The 26,413-nt window shown below is 38.4% G+C and overlaps 1 protein-coding gene across 3 annotated transcripts in view; it reads left to right on the top strand.

Annotated features, from left to right (window-relative positions):
- Positions 1 to 26,413, top strand: part of LTK (leukocyte receptor tyrosine kinase) — a 161,373-nt gene that overhangs the window by 38,815 nt on the left and 96,145 nt on the right. For 2 of the 3 annotated variants that reach the window (XM_070757323.1, XM_070757303.1), the window contains exons 2-3: positions 21,974 to 22,126; positions 24,434 to 24,650. In XM_070757323.1, coding sequence (XP_070613424.1) covers positions 22,012 to 22,126; positions 24,434 to 24,650 — 332 coding nt within the window. In that variant the 5' untranslated portion in view covers positions 21,974 to 22,011. Of the gene's footprint in view, positions 1 to 21,582; positions 21,664 to 21,973; positions 22,127 to 24,433; positions 24,651 to 26,413 lie in introns of those variants that run through there. The other variant, XM_070757312.1, reaches the window with a different exon arrangement.

Below are 26,413 nucleotides of genomic sequence, written 5' to 3'. Positions count from 1 at the left end.
TACACAGTCATGCAGTCCTATAAGTGGGAGGAAATGGGTGATAGGAATGATGAAAAAATCTAATAGAAATAGAAATGCAGACTTAGTAAAAAGTTTGATAACGCGTTCTATACTTTTGGTTTGCTTCTTAGCATTTTTTATTGCCTCTTTTGAATGGTTGTAAATATGGTTTATCTTTATGTGTCTATTGGTGGCTGATTTATCTGAATGACAAGCATCCAGGGATTCTGTAATGTTTTTAGTTTTAGACTAGGATGCTTACAGTTTCCCAGTTAGAAGTAAGGTTGAGTCTGTCAATGTATTGTGAGATTAAAGAGTTTTCATCATGGTTTGTGACTGCTGAGTTTCAATGTTTATGGATGCACTCCACGAGTCTTTGTCCTGTTTATCTTACATAGTTGACTGTTATAATCCCTCATTAATATATTCAGGAAGGGTAGTGTGTTGTTTTATTTTCCTTTGATTGTGAATTTTATTCCTTTAAAGATGTTGTTGATTGTTTCATGTGTTTTCTGCAGCTGTTGTTGTTTTTATGTGTCTTCTCCTTGTTTTATACTCTAATTATTCCTTTTTATTATTATTATGAATTTCATACTGTGCTGGTCAATAAAAGATTATTAAACATTTTAGGTCAATCACATTATGATGCCAAACATTTGATGCACTTAGATGTCATATCATTTGTCTGATGATCTGATGATACATGTTCTCATTTTCCTACTACCATATTTATTACAGACACATTGGACTTTTCATCACTTTTTCATCATCACAAGCTAGGCTAATATAAACTACATTATTTATTTATTTATTTATTTATTTATTTATTTAGTTAGTTAGTTAGTTAGTTAGTTAGTTAGTTAGTTAGATAGTTAGTCCAATACATAAAACATTGAAGAGAATAGATATGTAGTAATATAACTAAAGAAACGAATAGAAGAAAAGATATAAAAGTATAGGTGAACAAATTTGAAAGGTAGAAAAGATAAATGAGATAAGGAGAGACAATTGGGCAGGGGACGGAAGGCACACTGGTGCACTTATGCATGTCCCTTACTGACCTCTAAGGAGCCTGGAGAGGTCAATCGTGGATAGTCTAAGGGAAAAATGTTGGGGGTTAGGGGTTGACACTACTGAGTCAGGTAATGAGTTCCATGCTTCGACAACTCGGTTGCTGAAGTCATATTTTTTACAGTCAAGTTTGGAGCGGTTAATATTAAGTTTGAATCTGTTGTGTGCTCTTGTGTTGTTGCGATTGAAGCTGAAGTAGTCATTGACAGGTAGAACGTTGCAGTATATGATCTTGTATGCATATGATATTAAATTTAGCATTTTTTTATAAAACTAGAAATTTGCGTGTAATAGGGATTATACAGTACCTCAAATTTAAAGAGATAGAGTCTATGTTTGGGAGGAAGAATTAAAATATATACAGATATGTGCAGTTTCTGACTGATTTACAGCACAACATCTGCATTCAGATTATATTCATTTATTTTCTTTTTTGCTACTATCTCTTGAATAAAAATAATTTGCCAATTAAAAAACTTTTACGTTATTTAAATTGAATAAAAGTCCAGGTATCGGGTAAATAGAAAACAGCTAAAAATTATAAGGAGATTGATAAAGTGATAATTTACTGGAAATACTGGAGAAAGTTTGAAAAGAAGGCACAAGAACAGTCTCTCCACAATGAAAAACAAGGAGTATTTCCCCCAAAGTATTTGAGAAAGATATTTTGAAGTATTTGTTCCTTGTCATGTTATTGTCTGTTTTGGTTAAGTAGAATGATATTTCAAAAAAATGAATGGAAGATAATTGTCTGTTTGATTCTGCAACCCAACAAGACCGACACAAACTTCAGAGGATAATCAGAACTGCAGGAAAAAACAATTGCTGCCAACCTGCCTTCCACTGAGGACCTGTATACTGCACAAGTCAAAAAGAGGGCAGTGAAAATATTTACTGACCCCTCGCATCCTGGACATAAACTGTTTCAACTCCTACCCTCAAAACATCGCTACAGAGCACTGCACACCAAGACAACTTACACGCAAGAACAGTTTTTCCCCCAAACGTATCACTCTGCTAAACAAATAATTCCCTCAACACTGTCAAACTATTTACTAAGTCTGCACTACTATTACTACTAGTTTTTTCCCCATCATTCCTGTTGTGATTCCGTCTGAGGCCCCTCAGGGAACGGCTGATCCTCTGCCGGCTTCCTGCTCAGAGGGGAAGGATGAGGAACAGGAGGTTCAGGCAGACGGGGAGGAGGAATCTCAGGCTGAGGGAGAGGGAGGACAGCCAGAGTCCCCCGAGAGAGAGCTCTCCCCAGCAAGCAGCCTGGATTCCTTAGAGGAAAATGCACAAGCAATAATCGATCTCCGGCAGAGAAGAGCAACACACCGAAGGGGACAATTAGCCAGATACTTTCAGCACTAAAGAGGCAACAGCTGGGTTTGGGTGTGGTGCTCTCTGGAAAGGCTGAAAAGGCAGACCCACCCTTCCTGGCTTGTGGAGTATTATCTTTGGGAGTCCTGGGACCTGGCTGTGATCTTTGGCGTCTTGGAATTCTGGTTTGTGACTTTGAATACTGAAACCTTGGGGGGAAAAGGTGTGGGTCTTATTCTCTACAGTGGTGGGTGTGCCAGCAAGAAGTCTGCTGTATTGTCTGGCCATCAGGACTCTGCTGTGAAGTCTCATAGCCTGCCTGTTGGGAAGAACAGGTTTTTCTCTGTGTTTATTTTTTAAACTATAAAGTGCTTTTGCTTTTACCAGCGTGTCTGGCTGTTTTTTCCAGTTGGTGTTGAAGTCTGGGGGCACCCAGACAGAACAATTCCTATCACCCATTTCCTCCCACTTATGATTGAATGGCTGTAACTTGTTGCTTGTATCCTTAAGATTTCTATTGTTTCCTCATTGCTTATTTGACTCCTATGACAATCATTAAGTGTTGTACCTCATGATTCTTGATAAATGTACATTTTTCTTTTATGTACACTGAGAGCATATGCACCAAAGACAAATTCCTTATGTGTGTAATCACATAGAATTCTATTCTATTCTATTCTATTCTATTCTATTCTATTCCATTCCATTTTTCAGATAGAAACTGACCCTACTCCAGAGAAGTGACAATGGCAATAGATACCAACATTTCTATGGCCAGTATCAGCCAGAAGTAAGCTAAGCTTCAACAGCAAATGGTGGCCTGAATTCATCCAAGCATCCTGTTCAAATCCTTGAAGAGCACAAGAGAAAGTTGATTAAATAAAAGAAGTGAAGCAGACTTAGGGCCCTCAGTCAACCTACTTATCTAATGTAGCATCTATCTGCCAATGGCTACAAAAATAAATAAATAAATCTATAACTTCCTACTGAAGACTGGATTGGCCCAGAGCAACTCCAAAGATGCCACTCAGTCAAACTTCTGCAGACCCTGTGGCTAAACCATAATTTAGCACACAACATAATTGGATTTAGAATGTTGTGAAAATGTAGCCAATTGTATTTTATTCAATAAGTGATGTATAAAGAAACTGTTCTACAAGGTGTTTTAAAAGCAATTACATTTGTCAATATGAGTTGCTGCCAAACCATCAAACGCTACTGAAGAGCTCCTACAGGCAAATGTTAACCACTATGCAGGATTATCTGGATATCCAGCCAGAACCAATAACAAGTTATTATGCAAGAGATAGAGGCAGCATCTAAATAAATATTCTGTTTGTGTAGGAATGACTCCTTCATATGGAACTGGAAATACAAATGGAATAATAGCAATTATTTTCTTTTTTTAAGTATCTGAAACCAAAGCAGGTTACCATGTCTGTTTCTTGTAATTGGCTGTTAGGATCATTGTACTTAATCAATTCAGCTATGGATGGAAAGAGAGATGGAGTTTTTCCTGAAAGCCTTTGTCTGTCTTAGACACTCCTTTCTGTGTTCTTACTCTTTGATTCTGGGTTGCAAATTTCATGCTGAGGTCAAGGCAGTTTGGTCTGACGCTCATCCTCTGGATGCAGCCAGAGTGGCCTGAAGCATTCGTAGTGTTTTTTAAAAAATTGCAACAGAGGGGCTTATGTATACATAAGTATATTCAAATAAAGCAGGTTAGCACTGGTATAATCTAGTATTTTACCACATTTTAAATCAAGTTATCCAGTTCATAGAATAGAGGAGACCTAGAAAGAGCAAAAAGCTTTGAGTCAGCCAATGGCAAATAATTAACATTGAGTAAGAAAAATAAAGAAAGAAAGAAGGAAGGAAGGAAGGAAGGAAAGAAGGGAAGGAAGGAAGGAGACAAGGAAGGAAAGGAAGGAAGGAGGGAAGGAAGGAAAGAAAGAAAGAAGGAAAGGAAGGAGGGAAGGAAGGAAAGAAAGAAAGAAGGAAAGAAGGAAAGGAAGGGAGGAGGGAGGGAAGGAAGGAACTTTAGCTGGGTTGAATTCAGAATTACATTAATACAAAAGTGCAATCTGTAAACCAGTGTTTAAATTCAGAGTTCACCATTTCAGGTGAACCATTGAGACTCAAATCCTTTCTAAAGTTTATTTTTTACCTATTTTTTTTAAAATTGTAGCATATTAAAATAAAGGACCCTTGCATCATTTGTACAATTTGCAAAAAAAAAATGAGAGAAAGAGAATCATCACAGGACACTGATTAGAATCTTATTTAGTTTGCTTTCTTTCATTGTTAAAAAAATGTCTTTTCTATTTTTTCTTCAGATAATCTTTTCAACTCTCATTCTTTGCACTGGCTGGGAAATGTCTTTTTGTAGCACTGGAACTAATATACAGTATGCTGTTCTATTACCTTCTTTTCCTACAAAGAGGAAACTAATCAATATGTATCTTTGCTGTTAAAAAGAAATGCTTTCATGTCGATCTGAGACTGCTCTTTTGAAGAGAATAGTTGGCAATCTGCCTTTAGTAGGCTAGAGATCCCAATTTTTTTACTTTGGGCATGGCTTATTTTGTGGGTGTGGTTTGAAACAACCAAGCCCATTTAATTTATTGTCATGTATATTGGGAATGGCGACTCACTGTTTGAGAGTTGTATTCAACAAAATTTAATTTTAACGTATGTATTGTCATTTAAAGGGACAATAAGGTCATTCTAAACTTAAAATCTGAAGAATAGGAGCGAAACCTAGGAATTGTGAGTTCTACTGCCATTCTAGACATAAAAGCTAGCTTAGTAGCCTTGGGCCAGTCACTCTTTCTCAGCCAAACTCACTCCACAGACTTCATGTTGTGAGGAAAATAAGAGGAAGGAGTATGAAATATGTTCACCACCTTTAGTTGCTTTTAAAAATACGGATAGTATTTTTTATAAAGAATACAAATAAAATAAATAAACATGATATATTCACTTTCATGTCAATCTGCTTGAAGCTACAGTAACCTTTTAAAATGAGATTTAGAAAAAGATTTATTAAATCCTCCTAAATAAATGATGGTTGTGATGAAAAGGGCAGCATACAATCCTCGCTGGGATTCAAAGCAGCGGTGGCTAAAATGAAGGGAATCCCAGTGAGTGGAGCCTCAGGAAATCCCAGCAGTGTAAGAATGGGCGCTTCAGCTGGCAATGGAAATCTGGAGGTGGGGTTTCCCAGCGAGGGGAGCCTCAGGGCAATCTCAGCAGTGCAAGAATGGGTGCTTCGGCTGGCAACGGAAGTCCAGAGGTGGGGATTCCCAGCGAAAGGAGGCTCAGGGGAATCCCAGCGCTTCAGCTGGCAATGGAAGTCTGGAGGCGGGGCATCCCAGCAGCGGCAGCTTGGGTTCGTAAGGTGAAAATAGTTTGGAAGAAGAGGCAAAAAAAATCTTAAACACCGGGTTCGTATCTTGAAAAGTTCATTAGAACAGGCATTCATAAGATGAGGTACCACTGTATGTCACAGCAGAAATATTGGCTGATACTCATTAGTTCATGAAATTCTGCATCTGGCCACCATTTTTATTTAAGAAAATGTATATTGCTTAGATGAGACAAGGGGTCAAATCAGCATCAAAGAAAGCATCCATATGTGAAGCAAAGATAGTTTGAGTTTGCAAATAAACCAGGAAGATCACTGGGATATAAACTAAGAAAAGAAAGGAAAAAGAATGATTGAGAAAATTTGTGAAGACAATTATGTAATAACAGATAATGAGCTTAACAAAAAGGATTTTCATAATTTTTATTCTACTTTTATTCTCCTTTTTATTTATTTATTTATTTAATTTATTTATTTAGTCAATTTTTATGCCAGCCTTCTCCTTAGACTCAGGGTGGCTTGCAACATGTTAGCAATAGCACTTCTTAACAGAGCCAGGCTATTGCCCCCACAATCCGGGTCCTCATTTTACCCACCTCGGAAGGATGGAAGGCTGAGTCAACCTTGAGCCGGTGATGAGATTTGAACCGCTAACCTTCAGATCTACAGTCAGCTTCAATGGCCTGCAGTACAGCACTCTACCTGCTGCGCCACCCCAGCTCTTTATTCATACTGTATAAAAAGTAGGAGTTAGATAGGTCTAAAATAGATGAATATTTGTTAAGACAACCAATTGTGAGAGTTATCTTGATCAAAGTTTAAAGCCATAATAATTGGGATTGTTTTTGAAAAAGAACTTTTTCAAAACTAGATCGCAAAAATATTTATTATTGCACGTAACAGCAAGCATGAATATATATACTGTATATATATATAAACAGAGGGAATGCATATTAATTCATATGAAGGTCCCAACTAGAAATCTGCAAATTCAGGAATGTAACAACAACCAACTAAGGCAATAAATAGAGAGTGCTCTCTCAAATGGCAAGAGGATTAATTTTTAATAACATTCACCTGGGTCAGAAATAAATACTCAACATTCAATACTTCATGAGAACTAAATGTTATAAGAAACAAGGAACAGCAACAGCTCTCTTATAACATCTGGTTATCCACTACACTACCACATGTCGACCCACTGCTATTGTTCCTTCAAACACAATCATTCTTTGTTTTCATTATTTGAGAGCAAGGGACTCAGAAGGATATTTAGCTTTATTTCAAGAATGGCTTCTTTTTTTTTCATTTTTCAAATGGTTCGCTTTGCATGCTAGTGCTGTCATTGAGAAAATGAGGTCCAAGTGAAGAGCTTTCATGCCAGAGCCATTTATCAGTTATGCAGGGAGAAAATAGAAATCGTCCCCTTCCTTTTTCTGCTCTTCAGTAATTTGATTACCAGAATAGTTTCTTTGAGGCTGATGAACTAGAATGTCTTTCTAGCACCATTTGCAACATTTCTCATAGATGATAGATCGAATGGCTTAACAAGGTTAAAAGATCAGGATGTCCTAGGGTCAGTTCCTAAACTGCTGCTAATCAACTACAAGGGTCAAGAGAAGGGACTCTGTGTGACCTTTTTTGAACCTAGAAGTGCAGTTAGGATTTTGAAAGAACCTTTGGTAAGGCTCACTTGCACACTGAAGAGTTAGAACACATGTCATATTGTTCTAATGCTTAATTGCACCAACACAATAAAAGAAAGGAAAGGCCCCCTTCCTTTTTAAAAAAAAGTTTTAAAAAATGTTTTAACACTCTTCACATATACATCAACACATATACCTTAAATCATATCAATCTTTCCATGTCATGACTATCCAATATATAATTAACAAACATCCAACTCTTGTCCCCATTTCAAATTTAGCAAGCACCCATGCTGTCAGATAACAGAAAAATTCTTATTGCCCTGGTGCTAATTCTGCCCTTTATGTACTTGTGTGAAAAGGTGGAGTTTACAACATAACAGCAAAACACACATTTCTTGATTTGGCTGTCACTGTGGTTAAGAACAGATGCCAAAAGCAAAATGCCAGTTTCTTAACCTTCTTTTTAAAGTAATAACTTAGTTCATCAAGTAGTAAGACCAGCATCTCCAAAACTGGTCACCTCTGCCTAAAAAGGCATAGGTGATATCTAAAGGAAACTTACATCCAGAAACCTGGTTTATAATTGATATATTAAATTGATATAAGTGAATCTTGTTATGGTTTAACTTGCAAGTTCCACAAAATGTTCCCTCTCACAGAGTAGATTTTTCTCCAGGGAATTTCATACTACTTGCCAATGAGGAAATAAAGTAAACCATCTCTTCATGCATTTTAACTATCTCCTAGTCACCTACTTCAGCAGATTAGAGGCAGGTGTATACAAATCTGCGAGCTCAAGAACCATACTTGTGTGATCTGTCAAAGATCATATGTCAGCTGCAAGCAACCATAAATTGATGTAATAGGTTAGTTAATTGTTGATTGCCAGTTTACAAGAATCTCGCCGGATTGTCTATCTTCCCTTGGAAAAGGGCAGGTTTAAATCTTATGGGTTTTACTTTCTTCTCTTTGGAATCTAAGATGGAATGTCTTTTAACCCTTGGGATGTTCATCAGTTGATGTTTCCACCACACCATTTTCTCAAAGCAAAAGGAACCAGGCCAGTGTTAGGAGATATTATATTGGGTAAAGTGAAAAATCCTTAAACAATTGCAAAGTTTAAGACGTCAAATTTTCTTCTTAAACTCCACCAGTTCCCTAAAATCTATAAAAGGACCTCAGCCATGGAGAGCTTTGTTACCACAAAAGGATTTTATTTATTTTATTTATTTATTTTGTCCAATACACAATGAGGGTTTTAGTGGGTATATATCTATATACACATAGAAAAATACATGATGAAGGTTATAGAGGAGATACTCATAGTAAAATATATCTAAGAAATAATAGAGAAGAAGATATAGTGATAGAACATATCAATGAAAGAATAGAAGAAGAGATATAGGAATAGAAGAAAGGTATAGGAGATATAGGAGAGCAATAGGACAGGGGATGGAAGGCACTCTAGTGCACTTGTAAAACTTGTAAAAGTTGCCCACAGACCGTAGGTCACAATTCCACAATTCCTCTATTCCTGATTTTAAGGAGAGATAAGCCCTTGTAAATGTTTAGCAAGTACAGTTTGAGGATTTCCACAAGACCTTAGGAAAAGTTGTGGTTGAGTTAAAGAAGTGCTGATAGCTTCTTGTGCATTCTCTGAATTAATGTATCATTGCTCCAGTGAAAATACTGCAAGATCAAATCATTTATTCTTTCAAAGTAATAGGAGAGTTCTGAACAGACATAGATTCATAGAAGGACAGGTTTGTTGGTTCCTTTGCTTTTTATTTCCCTCTACGTTGTAAAAGAAGCGAACTGGACCAGGACTCACTGCTCACGGTCACTCATGCCCGCATCACCTCGAGGTTCAACTACTGTAATGCTCTCTACATGGGGCTACCTTTGAAAAGTGTTCGGAAACTTCAGATCGTGCAGAATGCAGCTGTGAGAGCAATCATGGGCTTCCCTAGGTATGCCCATGTTACACCAACACTCCACAGTCTGCATTGGTTGCCGATCAGTTTCCGGTCACAATTCAAAGTGTTGGTCAGTGTTCCCTCTAATTTTTTTTTTTGGGGGGGGGGCGGAAAAGTATAGTGTCTGAGCAGCAGTCCCTTTGGGACTGGGCGGCACAGAAATAATAAATAAATAAATAAATAAATAAATAAATAAATAAATAAATGAATGAATGAATGAATGAATGAATGAATGAATGAATGAACGAACGAACGAACGAACGAACAAATAAATAAAAAAACCACCCTGTTTTGCCTCAGAAAATTTCAAAATAAAATACTGTACTGTGTGTCTATAACAGTGAGCTCATAATAGGGCAACTCTATCAATATCAAAATGCCATTTAAATAGTTGAGCTAGTTTCAAACTAGATTTTGTTTTCTTTCTCTCTTCCTTACTCCCATTCTTTTTCTTTCTCTTTTCCTTCCTCTCTTTTTTCTATCTGTTTCTCTCTTTTCCTCTCTTCCTCTCGCTCTCCTTCCCTCTCATGCTTTCCCTCTCGGCTTCTGGGTAGGTTTGGAAAACTCTGAGTTGATGATGATTTTTAAGTGAGCAATTGCTCACTGCTCAGCTTAGAGGGAACTATGGTGTTGGTTATGACCTATAAAGCCCTTCATGGCATCGGGCCAGAATATCTCCGGGACTGCCTTCTGCCGCACGAATCCCAGCGACCGATTAGGTCCCACAGAGTTGGCCTTTTCCGGGTCCTGTCAACTAAACAATGCCGTTTGGCGGGACCCAGGGGGAAGAGCCTTCTCTGTGGCAGCCCCGACCCTCTGGAACCAGCTACCCCCAGATATTAGAACTGCCCCCACCCTCTTCGTCTTTCGTAAACTCCTTAAAACCAACCTTTGCCTTCAGGCATGGGGGAATTGAAACATCTCCCCCGGACCTATACAGTTATATATGGTATGCTTGTGTGTATGTTTGCTTTTAATAATGGGGCTTTTAGTGTTTCTTTTAAATTATTATATTTGTTATATATTGTTTATTATTGCTGTGAGCCGCCCCGAGTCTACGGAGAGGGGTGGCATACAAATCTAATAAATAAATAAATACCAAAAGAGTCAAAAATTAATTTAACTTACTTTATTCTTGATTAAATTTGTTTAGGAAGAAAAAGAAAATGAAGGTAATTTTGGATAAATATAGATACCATCATGGAATAAATAATCTGACGAAGAAATGTGGTTTTGGTCAAAAAATACTGTGGCCTCAAGGAAGGTGTAGAGAACAAGGGGTTTCCTTCATGCTGAAGGAGGAAATGACCAACTGGTTTGTTAGTCATGTGGTGATTGTGATCTGAAGAATTTACAGTAAGGGAAATCTACAGTTTGTTTAGCAGGATTGAAGAGTATGAGGGAGAGGCATTTTTTTAAAAAACAAAACAAACAGCAGCGGTGCCTGAGGCTTTGGAACAAGTTCAGTTTATTTCCCTGTCTCTCTATTGGCAGACAGACATCACATATTTCAATCAACCCCTGGCTGATTAGACAACAGTAGCAGATATGCAATCCAACATATATCACCATGATCATCATTTATGTTAGCTGAGCAGGATTTATGATGAATTTATGTGACATGTAATGATTCCTCCTTGACTGTAAGCTTTTTTCACCACCAACACCAACCCCAAAATTATAGAACTGAAATAGATATCTGCTTCCCAGACTCATTTTTAAAAGAATTTTGAGGATGGTGTGTGGAGGTATTTGGTGGTCCTGCCATTTTGGTACCAGTTAGCCAGCAAGGGGAATGGCATGGGGGGAAAAATGGAAGCAACAGCAACAAACCAGTGGGGAAGTCAGCACAGAGGCAATGAACCAAGGAGCTGGGAGTGTTCACTGGAGTTCTATCAACAATTTTTTTTAATGATGGCCAAATGGTCAATGTTCTTTCCATTGCAGAATCTCTCTGATGAGCATGCACCAGCCAGAGGAAGTTAGAGGTGTTTCAGATAGCAATAGCACTTAGACTTATATACCGCTTTGCAGCCTTCTCTAAGCAGTTTACAGAAAGAATCCTAACCTCATATATAAACTGGATAAACAAAATCTCACAGCCACACTCAGTAAAAGACCTTGGAATATTAATATCAAATGACCTAAGTGCTAAAGCCCACTGCAACAATATCGCCAAAAAGGCTTCTAGAGTTGTTAACCTGATCCTATGTAGCTTCTGCTCCGGCAATCTCACACTACTCACCAGAGCCTACAAAACTTTTGCTAGACCCATCCTAGAATACAGCTCATCTGTCTGGAACCCATACCACATCTCGGACATCAACACCCTTGAAAACGTCCAAAAATATTTCACCAGAAGAGCTCTTCACTCCTCCACTCGAAATAAAATACCTGTCAATGACTACTTCAGCTTCAACCGCAACAACACAAGAGCACGGAACAGATTCAAACTTAATATTAACCGCTACAAACGTGACTGTAAAAAATATGACTTTAGCAATCGAGTTGTCGAAGCATGGAACTCATTACCAGACTCAGTAGTGTCAACCCCTAACCCCCAACATTTCTCCCTTAGACTATCCATGATTGACCTCTCCTGGTTCCTAAGAGGTCAGTAAGGGGCGTACATAAGTGCACTAGTGTTCCTTTCGTCCCCTGTCCAATTGTCTTTCCTTTATCTCATATATCATATATATGTTCTTCCTTTCATATATCTTCTCTATTTTATATTTTTCTTTATATATATTACCTCATGTATATTTTCTTCTATATGTATTGTGTATTGGACAAAACAAATAAACAAATAAATAAATAAAATAAAAAATAAATAAAATATTACCTCCAACAATCTGGATCTTCACTTTATCAACCTCAGAAGGATGGAAGGCTGAGTCAACCTTGAGCCTGATGGGATTTGAACTGCCAAATTGCAGGTAGCCGGCAGTCAGCAGAAGTAGCCTGCAGGACTGCACTCTATCCACTGTGCCACCATGACTCATCCTAGATCAGCAATCCTTACTTCAACTGACTAACTCCTTCCCCTAAAGGATCAATCATGATATCCTTCTGGTTACCAGCTTCCTTGGCTTGAAGTAGGAAATAGAATTTGTTTTATGAATTTATTAATTTTAAACTGTAATTAGATTGGTGGGCATTGGATTTGTTATTATGTACTGTTTTTATTATTGTTGTGAGCCGCCCCGAGTTTGCGGAGAGGGGCGGCATATAAATCCAATAAATCTAATCTAATCTAATCAATGGTTCTCCTTTCTCCGTGGCTAGTCAATTTTGGTGATTGAGCCCTAGAGCTCAACTCTCTGCCATCTCCTCTTTAACATCTATGTGAAAGTGCTGGCCATCTAACAGCATGGGGTACAGAATCATCAGATGATACCAGAATAACTTTATTATAAATTATATTTTATGATTCTATTGCTGATATGTAACTAAAGCAGCACAGTTCATTCAAACAACGAAGGGTGTTGTAAGGAGAAGGCAAATCCTACTTTAAAACCTAAATATTAAAATACAATTTTAAAACTGCCTATAAGTTAGACATGAACTTGGAGATGATACCGTGAGGATAGGCCCTCTAAAAATACTTAGTAAGGCATCTTTGTGCTATTCACACAAGAACAATCTGAAGTTAGTTGGGAGAAAGATCAAAAGCAACATGAGAAAATATTATTTTACTGAAAGAGTAGCAGATCCTTGGAACAAACCTCCAGCAGACGTGGTTGGTAAATCCACAGTAACTGAATTTAAACATGCCTGGGATAAACATATATCCATCCTAAGATAAAAATACAGGAAATAGTATAAGGGCAGACTAGATGGACCATGAGGTCTTTTTCTGCTGTCAGTCTTCTATGTTTCTATGTTTCTAACAAGAAGACAATTGTACCTTCTGGGAAAAGCAAAACAAGTCAAGGTGATGCTTTGGCAATGCTTTGGCAATGTGATCCAAACCCCACCTCTTTGTACAAGTGATGGTGCATGCACAAATATTCAAAAGGGGAGTTGTGTTGCTGCAATTGTGAGCTTGGGGTTGTTGTGACGGTTTTTTGGGGGAACTTCTTCTATAGATGCCATAGAAGAGCCTAAAGTGGAGGCGCCCAAAGAGATTTGTGAGATGACTTATTGGTTGGCCTCTACTCATTTTTCAGAATGTGACTTGTAGTAGGGTCATAAATCACAAAATTAATTCAAGAGTAAATATTCTAACATAAACTTTGTAAAAGGGCACTTTTACCAAATTGATGCTGAACCTTGGAAGGCACACAAAAGCTTCTGAATGCTAAGTGCTAGAAATATTATCTTCCCTAGTTATAATGCTGGAAGCCTGGTTTTTCTTTTCTTTTCTTTTTCACTTTGCCTGCTACTAGATATTTGGTTTGAACTCTCTGAATTAATCATGAATTGACTTTGCTGTAAGTGACTGAACTCCTGCATATCAGGTTTTATTCACTGGCTTACTTTACAGCCAACTCTTAATCAAATCATTTTTTTTCCTTTAGAAAACACTCAGTCTAAAATTACAGGCAAGGGAGAGAAAGGCCACTTCCTCTGGCTAGGGAGGTTGTGAAATATTTGTGGAGACAATTGATGATATAACTTTGGCTATGCCTGCTATTGCCTTGCTTTTAGATATGCATTTAGGTTCTGTTAGCTTTCATTCTGTATTATCTGCAGCAACCAATGCTACACTTGGGCTGCAAGAAAGTGGGAACTAAAAGACAGCTGACTTCCACGGAGTCTTTCTTTCTATTGTCTGTCTTTTTTCTCCTACTACAGTGGTACCTCTCCTTAAGAACTTAATTCGTTCCGTGACCAGGTTCTTAAGTAGAAACGTTCTTAAGTAGAAGCAATTTTTCCCATAGGAATCAATGTAAAAGCAAATAATGTGTGCAAACCATTAGGAAAGAAATAAAAGCTCGGAATTTGGGTGGGAGGAGGAGGAGGAAGAAGAGGAGGGGGAGAGTTGTTGCCAAAGGAATAAGGTGAGGTGAGGGGAATCAAAAAAATCCAAAATTTTAGGGCTTAAAAAAAAAAAAGAGGGACTGAGGCGGTGAGAAGGAGCATGCGCCTCCAATACACCTGGCGCAAGGCTGCCTCCCATACACAGGCTGCTGCTGCTGTTGCTACCTGTTGTCTCTTCCTTCCCATGCTGAAGGGCTCCTCTCGCTCGCTCGCTTTGTAGCCAGCACTTTTCCTTTGCTGTGGTGACTCCTTGACTGCCCAGAGCGAAGGGAGTGTTTCTTTTCTCTGAGCACCGGCAGAGATTAATTCCCTGTCTGCTCTGGTTTCAGGCTCATACAAATAATACTTGGAATAAATGATTGCTCAATGCATCTCTTTGTAAAAACACTTCTTCTTTATTTCTCCTTATTTCTCTCATTAATACACCAACTTTGCACACAGTGTTTTCTTTCCTCATCTCTATCCTTAGCAATTAAGTAGATTAGCTTGGTAGTAACATAAAAACATTCCACAAGTCACTCTAAAATTTATGGGATAATCAGTGCTAGCCAGGAGTCATAAAAGCAGGTAATAAATCACACATTGTTAGCTTATGCTGTGGAGCATGTCCTGGACGCATCCATATTGGGATTGCAAGATTGAATGAAATCAGCTTCTCTTCTGTTCACACCCGGATGTGAGGTAACTGATTAACCAGTTCCTCATCTTCTAATATTTCTTTCCTAACACTGGTTCCCTCCTGAAAGCATCTGAAATAAGGGTTAATACACCTCAGGTCCTCCTCACTAGATCCTGAATGCATTTCTACATCATTTGCCTCTGCCTGCGAACTAACCTCCCTTTCTATCTGTAAATCAGGCCCGTCTGCCAATTAAAAATCACTCTCCACTTAGGGATCTGAATAATCCTCAGGCTGAACAGGAGTATACACAACACTGTCCAAGTACCCAGAGAAAGTTATCTGTGCCAACTCTAATGTAAGTAAGGTTTTACAATATACCCATTTCCAGTCCATAAGGTCTTGTCTGCATTAGATTCTGTAAATTCCCAAACTCAGCCTTTCATCTAAATTATTATAATTAGTTTTTACTGTTTTGACTACTATAGTTAGTTTCAGAGTCCGGTAATCTACATAGCTGAGCAGCAAAGTGGCTGTATTTGCTGATGATACCTAACAATTCAAGAGGGTAAAATAAAAAAATGATTTGTACAAAAGTGTCTTTCTTCACTGAGTGAAATAATTTCAAAGTGCAGATGAAGTTCAGAGTAAGTAAAATGCAAAATCATGCTTTCTAGCACCGACATTTATTTTTCATATATCAAGGAATGGTATTTGAGCTTGTAGTGGCTAGCTAGGAAAGAAATTGTGGAGAATGTTAAACCATTGGATTTTCACTGGGCAATCCTAAGTACATCAGCCACAGAAATTTACTGTAATGGCCCAGCAGTCTCTGAGCCCAACATATTATATACTGTATATCACAGAATTGACTGTTACAGGAAAAATCAGAGAATGGAGTATTATAAATGTTATAATGCACCCCAGAACAAAAAAAAAAAGGAACATAAATCTAATAAATAACCCCATGATCAAAAATCAAATAGCTTCATCCAGATCAATAATAAAATGTTGCATAAGGTCCAAAATAAGGACTTCCACCCAATACTACTAATATAAAGCCCTTTAGAAATATTTTCTGAATGTAGTCATTCAGACACTTATTAATTCATTTAATCTTCCAGCCTATATTTTATCAATGCAAACTGTGTCAAATGCTTTCCTGAGGTTAACATACAGTACACCATATCCAGGGCATTCCCCTTATCTATTAAGTTAGTTATCAAAAAAAGGAGTTGTCCAGTTTTGATTGATATAGTATATGAGTTACAGACCTTTTTTTGACCAAGATTCCCTTGACAATAATAATTAATTTTCTTGTCACTTCATAGGTAATGCAATGTAGATGATACATGAAGACAAACTTGGAAGCATCAAGGTGTATAGAATGCAGGACTATCTACTAATTGAGGAGAACAGATTTAGCAGTATTAGACATATTGGGTCAGCTCTTCAAGATTGGCCAGATTTTAAAAGAAAAACAGAAGTATCTCAGGGTGTACTTTAATGTATTTAAGGTACAAAAATAAAATCTCAAAGGTCACTCAATGCCCCTTGTTACTTATATCAAAGAAAATCAAGGCAGATTTTTTTCTGAGTTTCTTTCTCACACTTTCTACTTTCCCAGGGCTCTGATAGCTTTTTTGTAATAGCTCAGTTTTCTCTCCTCCCTTCTCAGAGTCAAATTCACTTTTCATCATTCTTGCCTCCCACCACCACTTTGTCTCCAAGAATGGATAGGCAACTTTTCAAGATGACTCTACAAGTCTCAAATGAAAGATTTAGACAAAGCTAGAATATGCTTTTTCCTGTCTTGTCTGACATTATGGCACAAAGCAGGTTGTCACTGACAAATCTGGAGACTGTTCAGGGGATAGGTCTTGCTTTGGTATTTCAGAAGAAACTGATGGGCAAGTTGCAGTGCATGGATGCTCTACAGAGGGAGGGATGTGTTGAGGATCTGTCGTGTCATATTCTAGAGCTAAAAAGGTAAGATCCAAAGTCTCTCTGATGAGAGAGTCAAAAAGCTTTCAGGAATGTTGTCACCTTTCAAGGCAGGCAAGGTCAGGAAAAGGATGTGCTAGCTAAGAGCTTTCCTACATACTTTAGAGCAATTGAAGTATTGTAACAGAATCCTGAAAGCCTGCCAAAACCCCTCTCTATTTCAGTTTATGTTTTCCCAGGACTCATATATATAGATTTTTTTGTAATTGCTTGGCACTCCCCTCCCCTGAGCCCACATATCATCACAAGTTATTTGCATTGGTTATTGCTTTGTGTCAAGCGTCAATTCAATATGCTGATTGCCCCTTTAACATTTTATACAAGAGGACAATATTCGCCACAGATTCAAGCCATCCCATGCAAGCTATGAGAGTTGAGTGGCTGAGTATACCTTCTCATTGACTGCACCTGCTCTTTAAACCAACCTGTTTACTAAAGAAACCCCGGCCTTCTTTCTAGCTTTCCAAAAAGCCTTGTTGTTATATGGCTGCTGAAAGTCTTAGAGCTGCCTTGGATTTATTAGATTAGGTCAACTTCAGTATTGTTTGTATTGGCTTGTTTTATTTTTTACTGTAACTCACCTCAGGTTCCCAAGAAATGGGTTAGTTGTTAATAACTCTGTGTGTGTGTGTGTGTGTGTGTGTGAGAGAGAGAGAGAGAGAGAGAGGAATGAAACAGACATGTTTTTTTTAATAAATAAACCATTCTTGGATTATTATCTTCAAGTCATTCACTATAACACTAGGAACTTCCATCATCCAATATCATCGCTCTCTCTATATTCACTGAAGTCTTTGATATCTTTCAACTTTTTTGTTTTCATACTGTCGTTCTTTGTTGCAGATGTTGCCTCAACTAAATCAGACGAGAAAGACTCCTCTTCCCCCTATGTACCTCCAGAAAGGAACTGGATTCTTTCTTCTGCTCATTCTTCCCATCCAAGTACTTTTCTCTTTCTTCTTTAAAACATTTCCAGCAAATTGTGCAGTTTGCTTTTCTTTTGTCCTGCATGCAGTTCTTTTATTTCCAATGAAGAGCTCAGCTGGTATTGGTCTTTTGTTACAGTTTATGTTTTAAACAGCCAGATTCTTGCCCTCTCCTATTCTTATCTAGGGAATCTAAAGAATTCAATAATTTTCAACAACCTCTCATCTGCCTTAAGGATTCTAAGAAGACATACAAGTGCTACTGGCATAGGCATTTAAGGTTTAGGGAAGAGGTGAATGAAAAATGAGTAAACTCAATAAATGTCTAAAGCCAGTGCTGACTTTCAGTGTACGTACGTCTGATAGGGTATAAATTTTGATGTAAGATTAAATTAAATTTAATTTAATTTAATTAATTTGACTTCTATGCTGCCCAACCCCAATGGGACTCAGGGTGGCTTACAACAGTAAATATAACAAAAGTCAAATACAGTGGTACCTCTACCTAAGAACGCCTCTATTTAAGAACTTTTCTAGCTAAGAATCAGGTGTTTAAGGGTTTTTTGCCTCTTCTTAAGAACCATTTTCTACTTAAGAACCCAAGCCCAGAAAAATTTCCCAGGAAATTTGAGAGCAGCACGACGGCCCAGCCAGTTTCCTGCCATTCCTCCTGGCATTCTCTCTCTGGCACAGTGTATGGGAGGCAGCCTTGCATGGCGTATATGGGAGGTGCATGCTCCTCCTCACTGCCTCAGAGTCCCTCTTTTTTTTTAAGCCTTAAAGTTTTGGAACTTTTTGATCCCCCTCACCTCACCTTCTTCCTTTAGCAGTGACTGTCCTCCTCCTCCTCTTCTTCTTCCTCCTCCTTCCACCCAAATTCCAAGCTTTTATTTCTTTCCTAATGGGTTTGCAGGCATTATTTGCTTTTACATTCACTCCTAAGGGAAAAATTGCTTCTACTTACAAACTTTTCTACTTAAGAACCTGGTCACAGAACAAATTAAGTTCTTAAGTAGAGGTACCACTGTATTAGTTAATAAAGAACAGTAAAACCATAATAAACCCAATGAACTATCCAATCAAACACACATGCATACAGTCAGTAACAATTTGGCCGTAATAGGGTGTTACATTCACAACCCTCAGGCCTGCCAGCAAAGCCAGGTCTTGATGGCCTTTCGGAAGGACAGTAGGGTGGGAGCAGTACGTACATTGGGGGGCATCTGGTTCCATAAGGTTGGTGCAGCCACAGAGAAGTCTTTCCCCTATGGGTCTGTCAACTTGCATTGTTTAGTTGACGGGACCTGGAGAAGGCCAACTCCTGGTGATCTAATAGGTCTCTGGGGGTTTATGGCAGGAGATGGTCTTGTAAATAGCCTGCTCCTAAGCCATGTAGGTATGAATGTATACTGCTCACAAAAATAAAGGGAACACCTAAACAACACAATATAACTCCAAGTAAATCAAACTTCTGTGAAATCAAACTGTCCACTTAGGAAGCAACACTGATTGACCATCAATTTCACATGCCGTTGTACTCATTCAACTTTGTAGAGAACTAAGTATTCAATGAAAACATTTCTTTCATTCATTCAGATCTAGGATGTGTTATTTGAGTGTTCCCTTTATTTATTTATTTTTGAGCAGTATATGTACATTAAATCTAGCCTGAGGATGATAAGATGTATAATCTGTTACATAGTTGGTGCATTAGTTCTCATTTAAACCAAGCTTTCAAAAAAAAAAATGAAATTTATTTCATTCACAAATAAAGCGCAGGAATGTGGAAAAAAAATGTGTCCAGCTCAAAACAGACATTTTAAAGCATCCTGAGCTTGAAACAAAACATGTGTGTTTTAAGACTTTGTTCAAGATTGAGACAAAACTTGATTCTTTTGAGCAGTCATAGCATATTATCTTGAAATAGTCCATTCAAACCATCTAACCATTCAGATCTCAAAACCGATTTTTTTTTAAATGCTCCCAAAGTTAAAACAAAATGTTAGTGTTGAAAGGGTTTTATTTCAAAGGTAGAACAAAATACTGAGCCATTCTAAGTGGTGTTGCAATGGAGCATAGTCAACATGATGTTTCAAAGAAGTAGTTTTAGCAGACCAGTTTTGTTCTATTTTTTTTCTTCTTTCATGTTGGATGAGTCTTGTCTGACATCCTCTTTCTAGTTGTAGCAAGCCAAATGCTTCTGAGAATCCAGATGCATGACAACAAATAGCAATAGTATTTACACTACCCAATTGTGCTTTACAGCACTTTCCGGGTACTTTACAATGTAGAAGCATTATTTGCATATTGCCCCCAACAATCTTTGGTCTTCATTTTACCTATGAAGATGGAAAGATAGAATACTGAATAAACTTTGACCTCCATCAGGCTCAAACTTCAGACCGTGGGCAGAGTTTGCCTGAAATATTGCACTTTAATCACTGCACCATCAGCAGTCATTACTCCCTATTTGTTCGATAGAACAAATGCTCTCTTAATTTTAAATAGTGTTTTCTAGATACATTTAAATAGTGTTTTCCAGATACATTTGAGAGCATGTTCCAACAATAAATTTCAAAATGTATAAATAAATATTTATCAATAAACATACAAAAACTGTAGAAAAATATATTTTGTTCTCAACTATTCTTGAGCTTAAGGAGTGATGCACTGGTAGTGTTAATCTTTAGGTTGATAAATATTTAATCCCTATAAAATCTTATTTATTTTCTGCAGCAACTGTTTCTCAAGAAAGGAACTGGACAAGGCAAGAAGGTAGTTAGTAGCAGTAGTAATATTACTAATCTTGTAATCATTTCTCTTTAGTATATATTTTCTGTGTGCTTTCCCTCTGCTGTTGCTGTTTTTCTATAAAGAAGCTGATAAATTCAACCATGCAGCTTTAGGGGGTGGGGAACTCTTAGTCCAACTATTTGTTCCTTCAAATTAATTCAGCTGAATGGAAATGTAATGCAAAACACTTTTTAAATCAAGTATTATTTGGAGAAGTTTGTTTTCGTTTCAAGCCAGAACCCATATGACATGCATTCTTCACATAACACGCACTACAAACTGAAGAGAAGGCACATGCTTTATTTAATTATTTCATGCTTACATGTCACTGAGGCTTGAAATTTACATTCCACCTCCCACTCCCCCCCCCCAAGCATTTCAAGCCTCAGTGACATGTCACCTCTGAAGGCTGTTGGGTGGGGCAAAGTTTTCTACTAGTTTTACTGAAGTAGCCAATGTAAACTGGAGTCTGAATAATGTCAGAGTGGGTGTGCAGCCAAATGAAAAGAGTGTTTAAGTTGTTCTTGTGTCACAAGATAAACCAATTTTTTGAGTGAGGCAATAAGTAAACATGCTATAAAATTGAATATTTGTTCAGGCATCATTCTTCTCCCTCTGATAGGCTCCATGCAAATTAGACAGAAATGTATGTATAAATTAGTGTGGGGTTTTTTTTTCTTATTAAAGGAGACATTCTGAAAAGAATAACTGTTTGATGAGAAAGTTTTGAAATGGTAGCCAATCAGCATCATGGGCAACTTGGCTTTTTTTTTTTAATTAAGCTTGCAAAACTTTATTTCCTGCTTTTTAAAATGGATCCTAAAGAGGAATATGCCATCAGGACATTGCTGAAATAAGTGGAGTACCTTTATAACTGCTTCATATGACACGTCTGTCTTTTTCTTTGAATCAGTGAATCAACTACTAAAATACATTCAGAAAAAAAATACGAGTTAGTATCCTCTATAGATAGTTCAAGCATGCTGTGGTATTCATCTAATCAGCAAAGTCAGTAACAGCAGTGGAACAATTAATTTTACATCACTTCTTTACTGTTAGTGGCAAATAATCTGAGACAAAGGCTATCTACTATTTTATGTTTGCATATAGCCAGACAACTTGCATTGAGTCCGATTTAAAAAAAATTAACTTATTTATTAAAATTAGTATCATTGATTATAATAATATCTTTATTGGTTGGCTGGCTGGTTGGTTGGTTGGTTAATTGCCCTTAATGATTATTTTTGTCTTTTTTACAATAGAAACTCCATGTAATTTTGGATGGAACTGTTCTTGGATTATGTCTGCTAATAGCTTTGGACAACCTGACTGGCTACTATCTTCAGTTGTTGCACTGACTTCTCAAGAAGATCAACACGTTATGGATGCAATCTCGTCCAACAGAGATCTGGAAGGTTATTAATTTTTTTGTTCCATCTTTATATTTGTGGTTAAATATCTGTCTGCCTAGAGAGCATCCTTGCCCAGTTGGATTTACTACTGTATGGTACTCAACACTGCTGAAGCAGACAAGAATGGCTCTCATGAATAAAAGCAAATATACATGTCTCAGGACAATGTTGCAGGATCCAATCTGGGTTGATCAGCGGAAAATGAGGTTTGTCTTCCGAGCTTCCAAACTCATGCCGTAGAATGAGTTGCTGGCTGGAGAATTCTGGGAGTTGAAGTCCACCAGTCTTAAAGTTGCCAGGTTTGAGGACCCATGCTGTAGAACCATCCACAAACTTCTCTCTGCTAGGGAACTTGCCTGAAGATGAGTTCTAGCACGAGTCTGAAAGCTCAGAAGGCAAAACCTCTGTGGTCAACCCAGATTGGATCCTGCAAGAATGCCTCTCTCCTCTCCATATTTATTTATTTATTTGTTTGTTTGTTTGTTTGTTTGTTTGTTTGATTGATTTTTTTAAATGCCGCCCTTCTCCTTAGACTAAGGGCGGCTTACAACATGTTAGCAATAGCACTTTTTTTTAAACAGACCTAGGCTATTGCCCCCACAATCCGGGTCCTAATTTTACCCACCTCGGAAGGATGGAAGGCTGAGTCAACCTTGAGCCGGTGATGAGATTAGTCTTTAATGACATAATAGAATTAATGTATAAAATGTCTCTCCAATGAACATTCTCTATTCCATGCACACCATCATGTATTAAATTTGGTTATCTATAACAATCACTCAAATGAATGCAGACAAATACAGTGGAACCTTGGTTAGTGAACACAATCGGTTCTGCAAAGCTGGTTCCAATCCGAAATGTTCACTATCCGAAATAATTGTCCTCATAAGAAATGAAGGGAATAGAAATAATTGGTTCCCAGCCCCTGTTGACTCGCTAATATATAAGTGTTCCAGGCTATACAGATATGTTTCTTTTTAACGAGAACAGTTATAATACAGTACATAACTACATCTATCATTGTAGATTTGCAGTGCCTTCTCACAAATTAATTAATTCAATTCAATTCAATTCAATTTATTAGATTTGTATACCGCCCCTCTCCGAAGACTCGGGGGGGCTCACAACAACGATAAAAACAATATTATAATGGCACAAATCTAATATTGAAAATAACTAAAAACCCTATCATAATTAAAAACCAAACAAATTATAATTAATTAATTTCGTGGGGCCACGGAAGAAGTGGGAAGCCCCACCTTACCTTGCTCTGCTCCCTGAGGAAGTGATTGCTGGGACCCCCAAATCAGACCAGCTGGTCTGTGCACATGTGCACTCTGGAAACAGGAAGATCATCTTCCTGGAGCCCACATGTGCAATAGGCAGCTGCTCTTTCAGTTTCTGGCACACTGGTGCACATAAAAACCAGCTGGCCAACGCATCGGAACCCAGAAGAGCAACGAGCAATGGCTCAGTGTGCTGGGAGAAATAGCTCTGTGTGCCACTTCCAGCATGCATGCCATTGGTTCACCATCATGGCCATATGTTATGTATGTTATGTATGTTATGTATGACCTATAAAGCCCTTCATTTCACCGGACCAGGATATCTGCTAGACCGCCTTCTGCCGCACGAATCCCAGCGGCCGGTTAGGTCCCACAGAGTTGGCCTTCTCCAGGTCCCGTCGACTAAACAATGTCGTCGGGCGGGACCCAAGGGAAGAGCCTTCTCTGTGGCGGCCACAATCCTCTGGAGCCAGCTCCCCCCAGGGATCAGGACTGCCCCCACCCTCCTTGCCTTTCGTAAACTTCTTAAAACCCACCTCTGTCGTCAGGCATGGGGGAACTGAGACATCCCCCCCCTTGCCTATATAGCTGTATGTATGATATGTTTGTGTGTATGCTCTTTTATACATTGAGGTTTTTAAAGCTTTTTAATGTAAAATTGTTATTTTAAACTTTAATATTAGATTTGTTACTGTATATTATTTTTGTCATTGCTGTTAGCTGCCCTGAGTCTGCGGAGAGGGGTGGCATACAAATCTAATTATTATTATTAATAATAATAATAATAATAATAATAATAATAATAATAATAATAATATCTTTGCAGAAAGGTCAATGTATGATTTAAATTCCATTTTTCTCATTTATTTCCAGCTTCTTTTTTCTTCTCTTCAATAACTTAATTTACGTTTTTATTGAAGCTATTTTCTCAACCTGTCACTATTTCTCTACATATTTCTAATTTCTCTTATTACTTTTCTTTGCTCTTAATGTATTTTCTCCCCAACCTTTTCTTTCCTTGCAGGGGATATTCTTCTCCTGAACCCCAGCTGGATCTCGGATAGATGCACCTTCAGCCTCCACAGTCCAATCCTGCCATGGAGCTCCAGCTCGTGTCTGTTGGAGCTAGCAGTATATTCACAGGGCCTCAGCCTTGCAGGGCTCTCTGCTGAAGTGCACTATGTGGACACAAACCAAAGCAAAGCCATTCATCTGCAGGAAGAACATGAGGAGGATGCCTGGTGAGTTTTGTTCTTGATCAGACACTTGGAAAATGCACATTAAACACTAACCAGGAAACCTCCACTCTGAGCCACAAATAATTTAAGGAAAACTGATGAGACACAGCAGGTGTCAATGCCCCAAATAGCACCTGAGAAATAAATCAGAATCCCATCCAATTCTCACACAAGAGATTCGATTTATTAGCAGAGCCCTGTTGGATTATGTTTTGGCCATTCCGATACTAATTTCTCTCCAGTACTCCACCCAGTGTAAAGTTCATCTCTCATCCCCACACCCACAAATGCAATCATGTGGACCAGTCCAGTGCAGGGATTCACCAACTCCCTCTTTTGTATAGTTGACGCAGAATAAAAGATGACCTTGGACTCTGAGAAAGGAATTTGTTTTGGCTATCAACTTCTTTCCTACCCCTCCCAATTCCCTTATGCTGTGTTGCAGTGGCAGGCCAAAGCCTCTAACTCCACATGATGGCTTTCGGCCTGACAGCAGGTTGCATATCATGAAAGCCATTTATTCTATCACCTAATGTTAAGAATTAGAGCCGTGATGGCCCACAGAGCTCTTTCTGAGGGCATGTGAGGCGTGCATGCCCTATGGCACTTTCAGCGCACATGTGTGGACTGCTCAATTGTTTTTTGGCCTTCTGGATTGTGGGGTAGGCCATTCAGGAAAGCCTCTAGAGCCTGGGGAGGATGAAAAACAGACCCAACGGGCCTACTTTCCCAGGCTCTGGAGGGTTTTCTGAAGCCTGGGGAGGGTGAAAAATGGCCCAAAGGGACTACCAGAGGTTTGAAGGCATCATTGAGGTCTGCAGGCATGTTCAGTGAGGCAGCACAGAGGGGGTTCACGCACATGTGCATGGGAGAGGGCATTGCAGAATGCGGCCGTGAGAACTATCGTGGGGCTTCCTAGATTCGCCCACTTTTCTACAACACTCTGTGGCCTGCACTGGCTTGCGATCGGTTTCCAGTCACAATTCAAAGTGTTGGTAATGACCTTCAAAGCCCTTCATGGCATTGGACCAGAATACATCCGGAACCGCCTTCTACCGCATGAATCCCAGCGGCCGATAAGGTCCCACAGAGCTGGCCTTCTCCGGGTCCCATCGACCAAACAATGTCATTTGGTGGGCCCCAGGGGAAGAGCCTTCTCTGTGGTGGCCCCGGCCCTCTGGAATCAACTCCACCCGGAGATTAGAACGGGTTTTTCGCAAGTTACTTAAGACCCACCTATATCGCCAGGCATGAGGGAATTAAGACATCTCCCCCAGGCTTTCTTATATTTTATGTTTGGTATGTATGTGCGGTATGGTTTTTAAATTGTTGGTTTTTTAAATATAATTTTATTATTAGATTTGTTCCATTGTTATACTGTTCTTTATTACTGTTGTGAGCTGCTCCGAGTCTTTGGAGAAGGGCGGCATACAAATCTAATAAATTGAATGGAATGGAATTGAATTGCATTATGGCTGTGGGTGTGCATGCCCTTTTGGCACCCAAGCAAAAAAGGTTCTCCATCACTGAACTAAAGTATTGAGAGTATTAGGGTTTTTACTTAAAAAAAATATCTCTGAATGGTGAACCTAAATTAAGAAATCTTCCCAAATCTAGGACAAACACTTGTGTTTGCAACTCCAAACCTACTGACCCTTGTCTTTTTGCTAAGCTTTCAAATCCTTCACTAAGGAAATCAGTGAGAGATTTGGTTTTCTCTTGGAAAAGATTAGTTTCGCCTTAGCAAAAACACCAGGGCATTTCTA

Source organism: Erythrolamprus reginae, chromosome 1 (assembly GCF_031021105.1).
Source record: "Erythrolamprus reginae isolate rEryReg1 chromosome 1, rEryReg1.hap1, whole genome shotgun sequence".
In the NCBI taxonomy this organism is placed as follows: domain Eukaryota; kingdom Metazoa; phylum Chordata; class Lepidosauria; order Squamata; family Dipsadidae; genus Erythrolamprus; species Erythrolamprus reginae.
The sequence above is the reverse complement of the archived record's forward strand: the minus strand, read 5'-3'. Positions and strand labels throughout refer to the sequence as shown.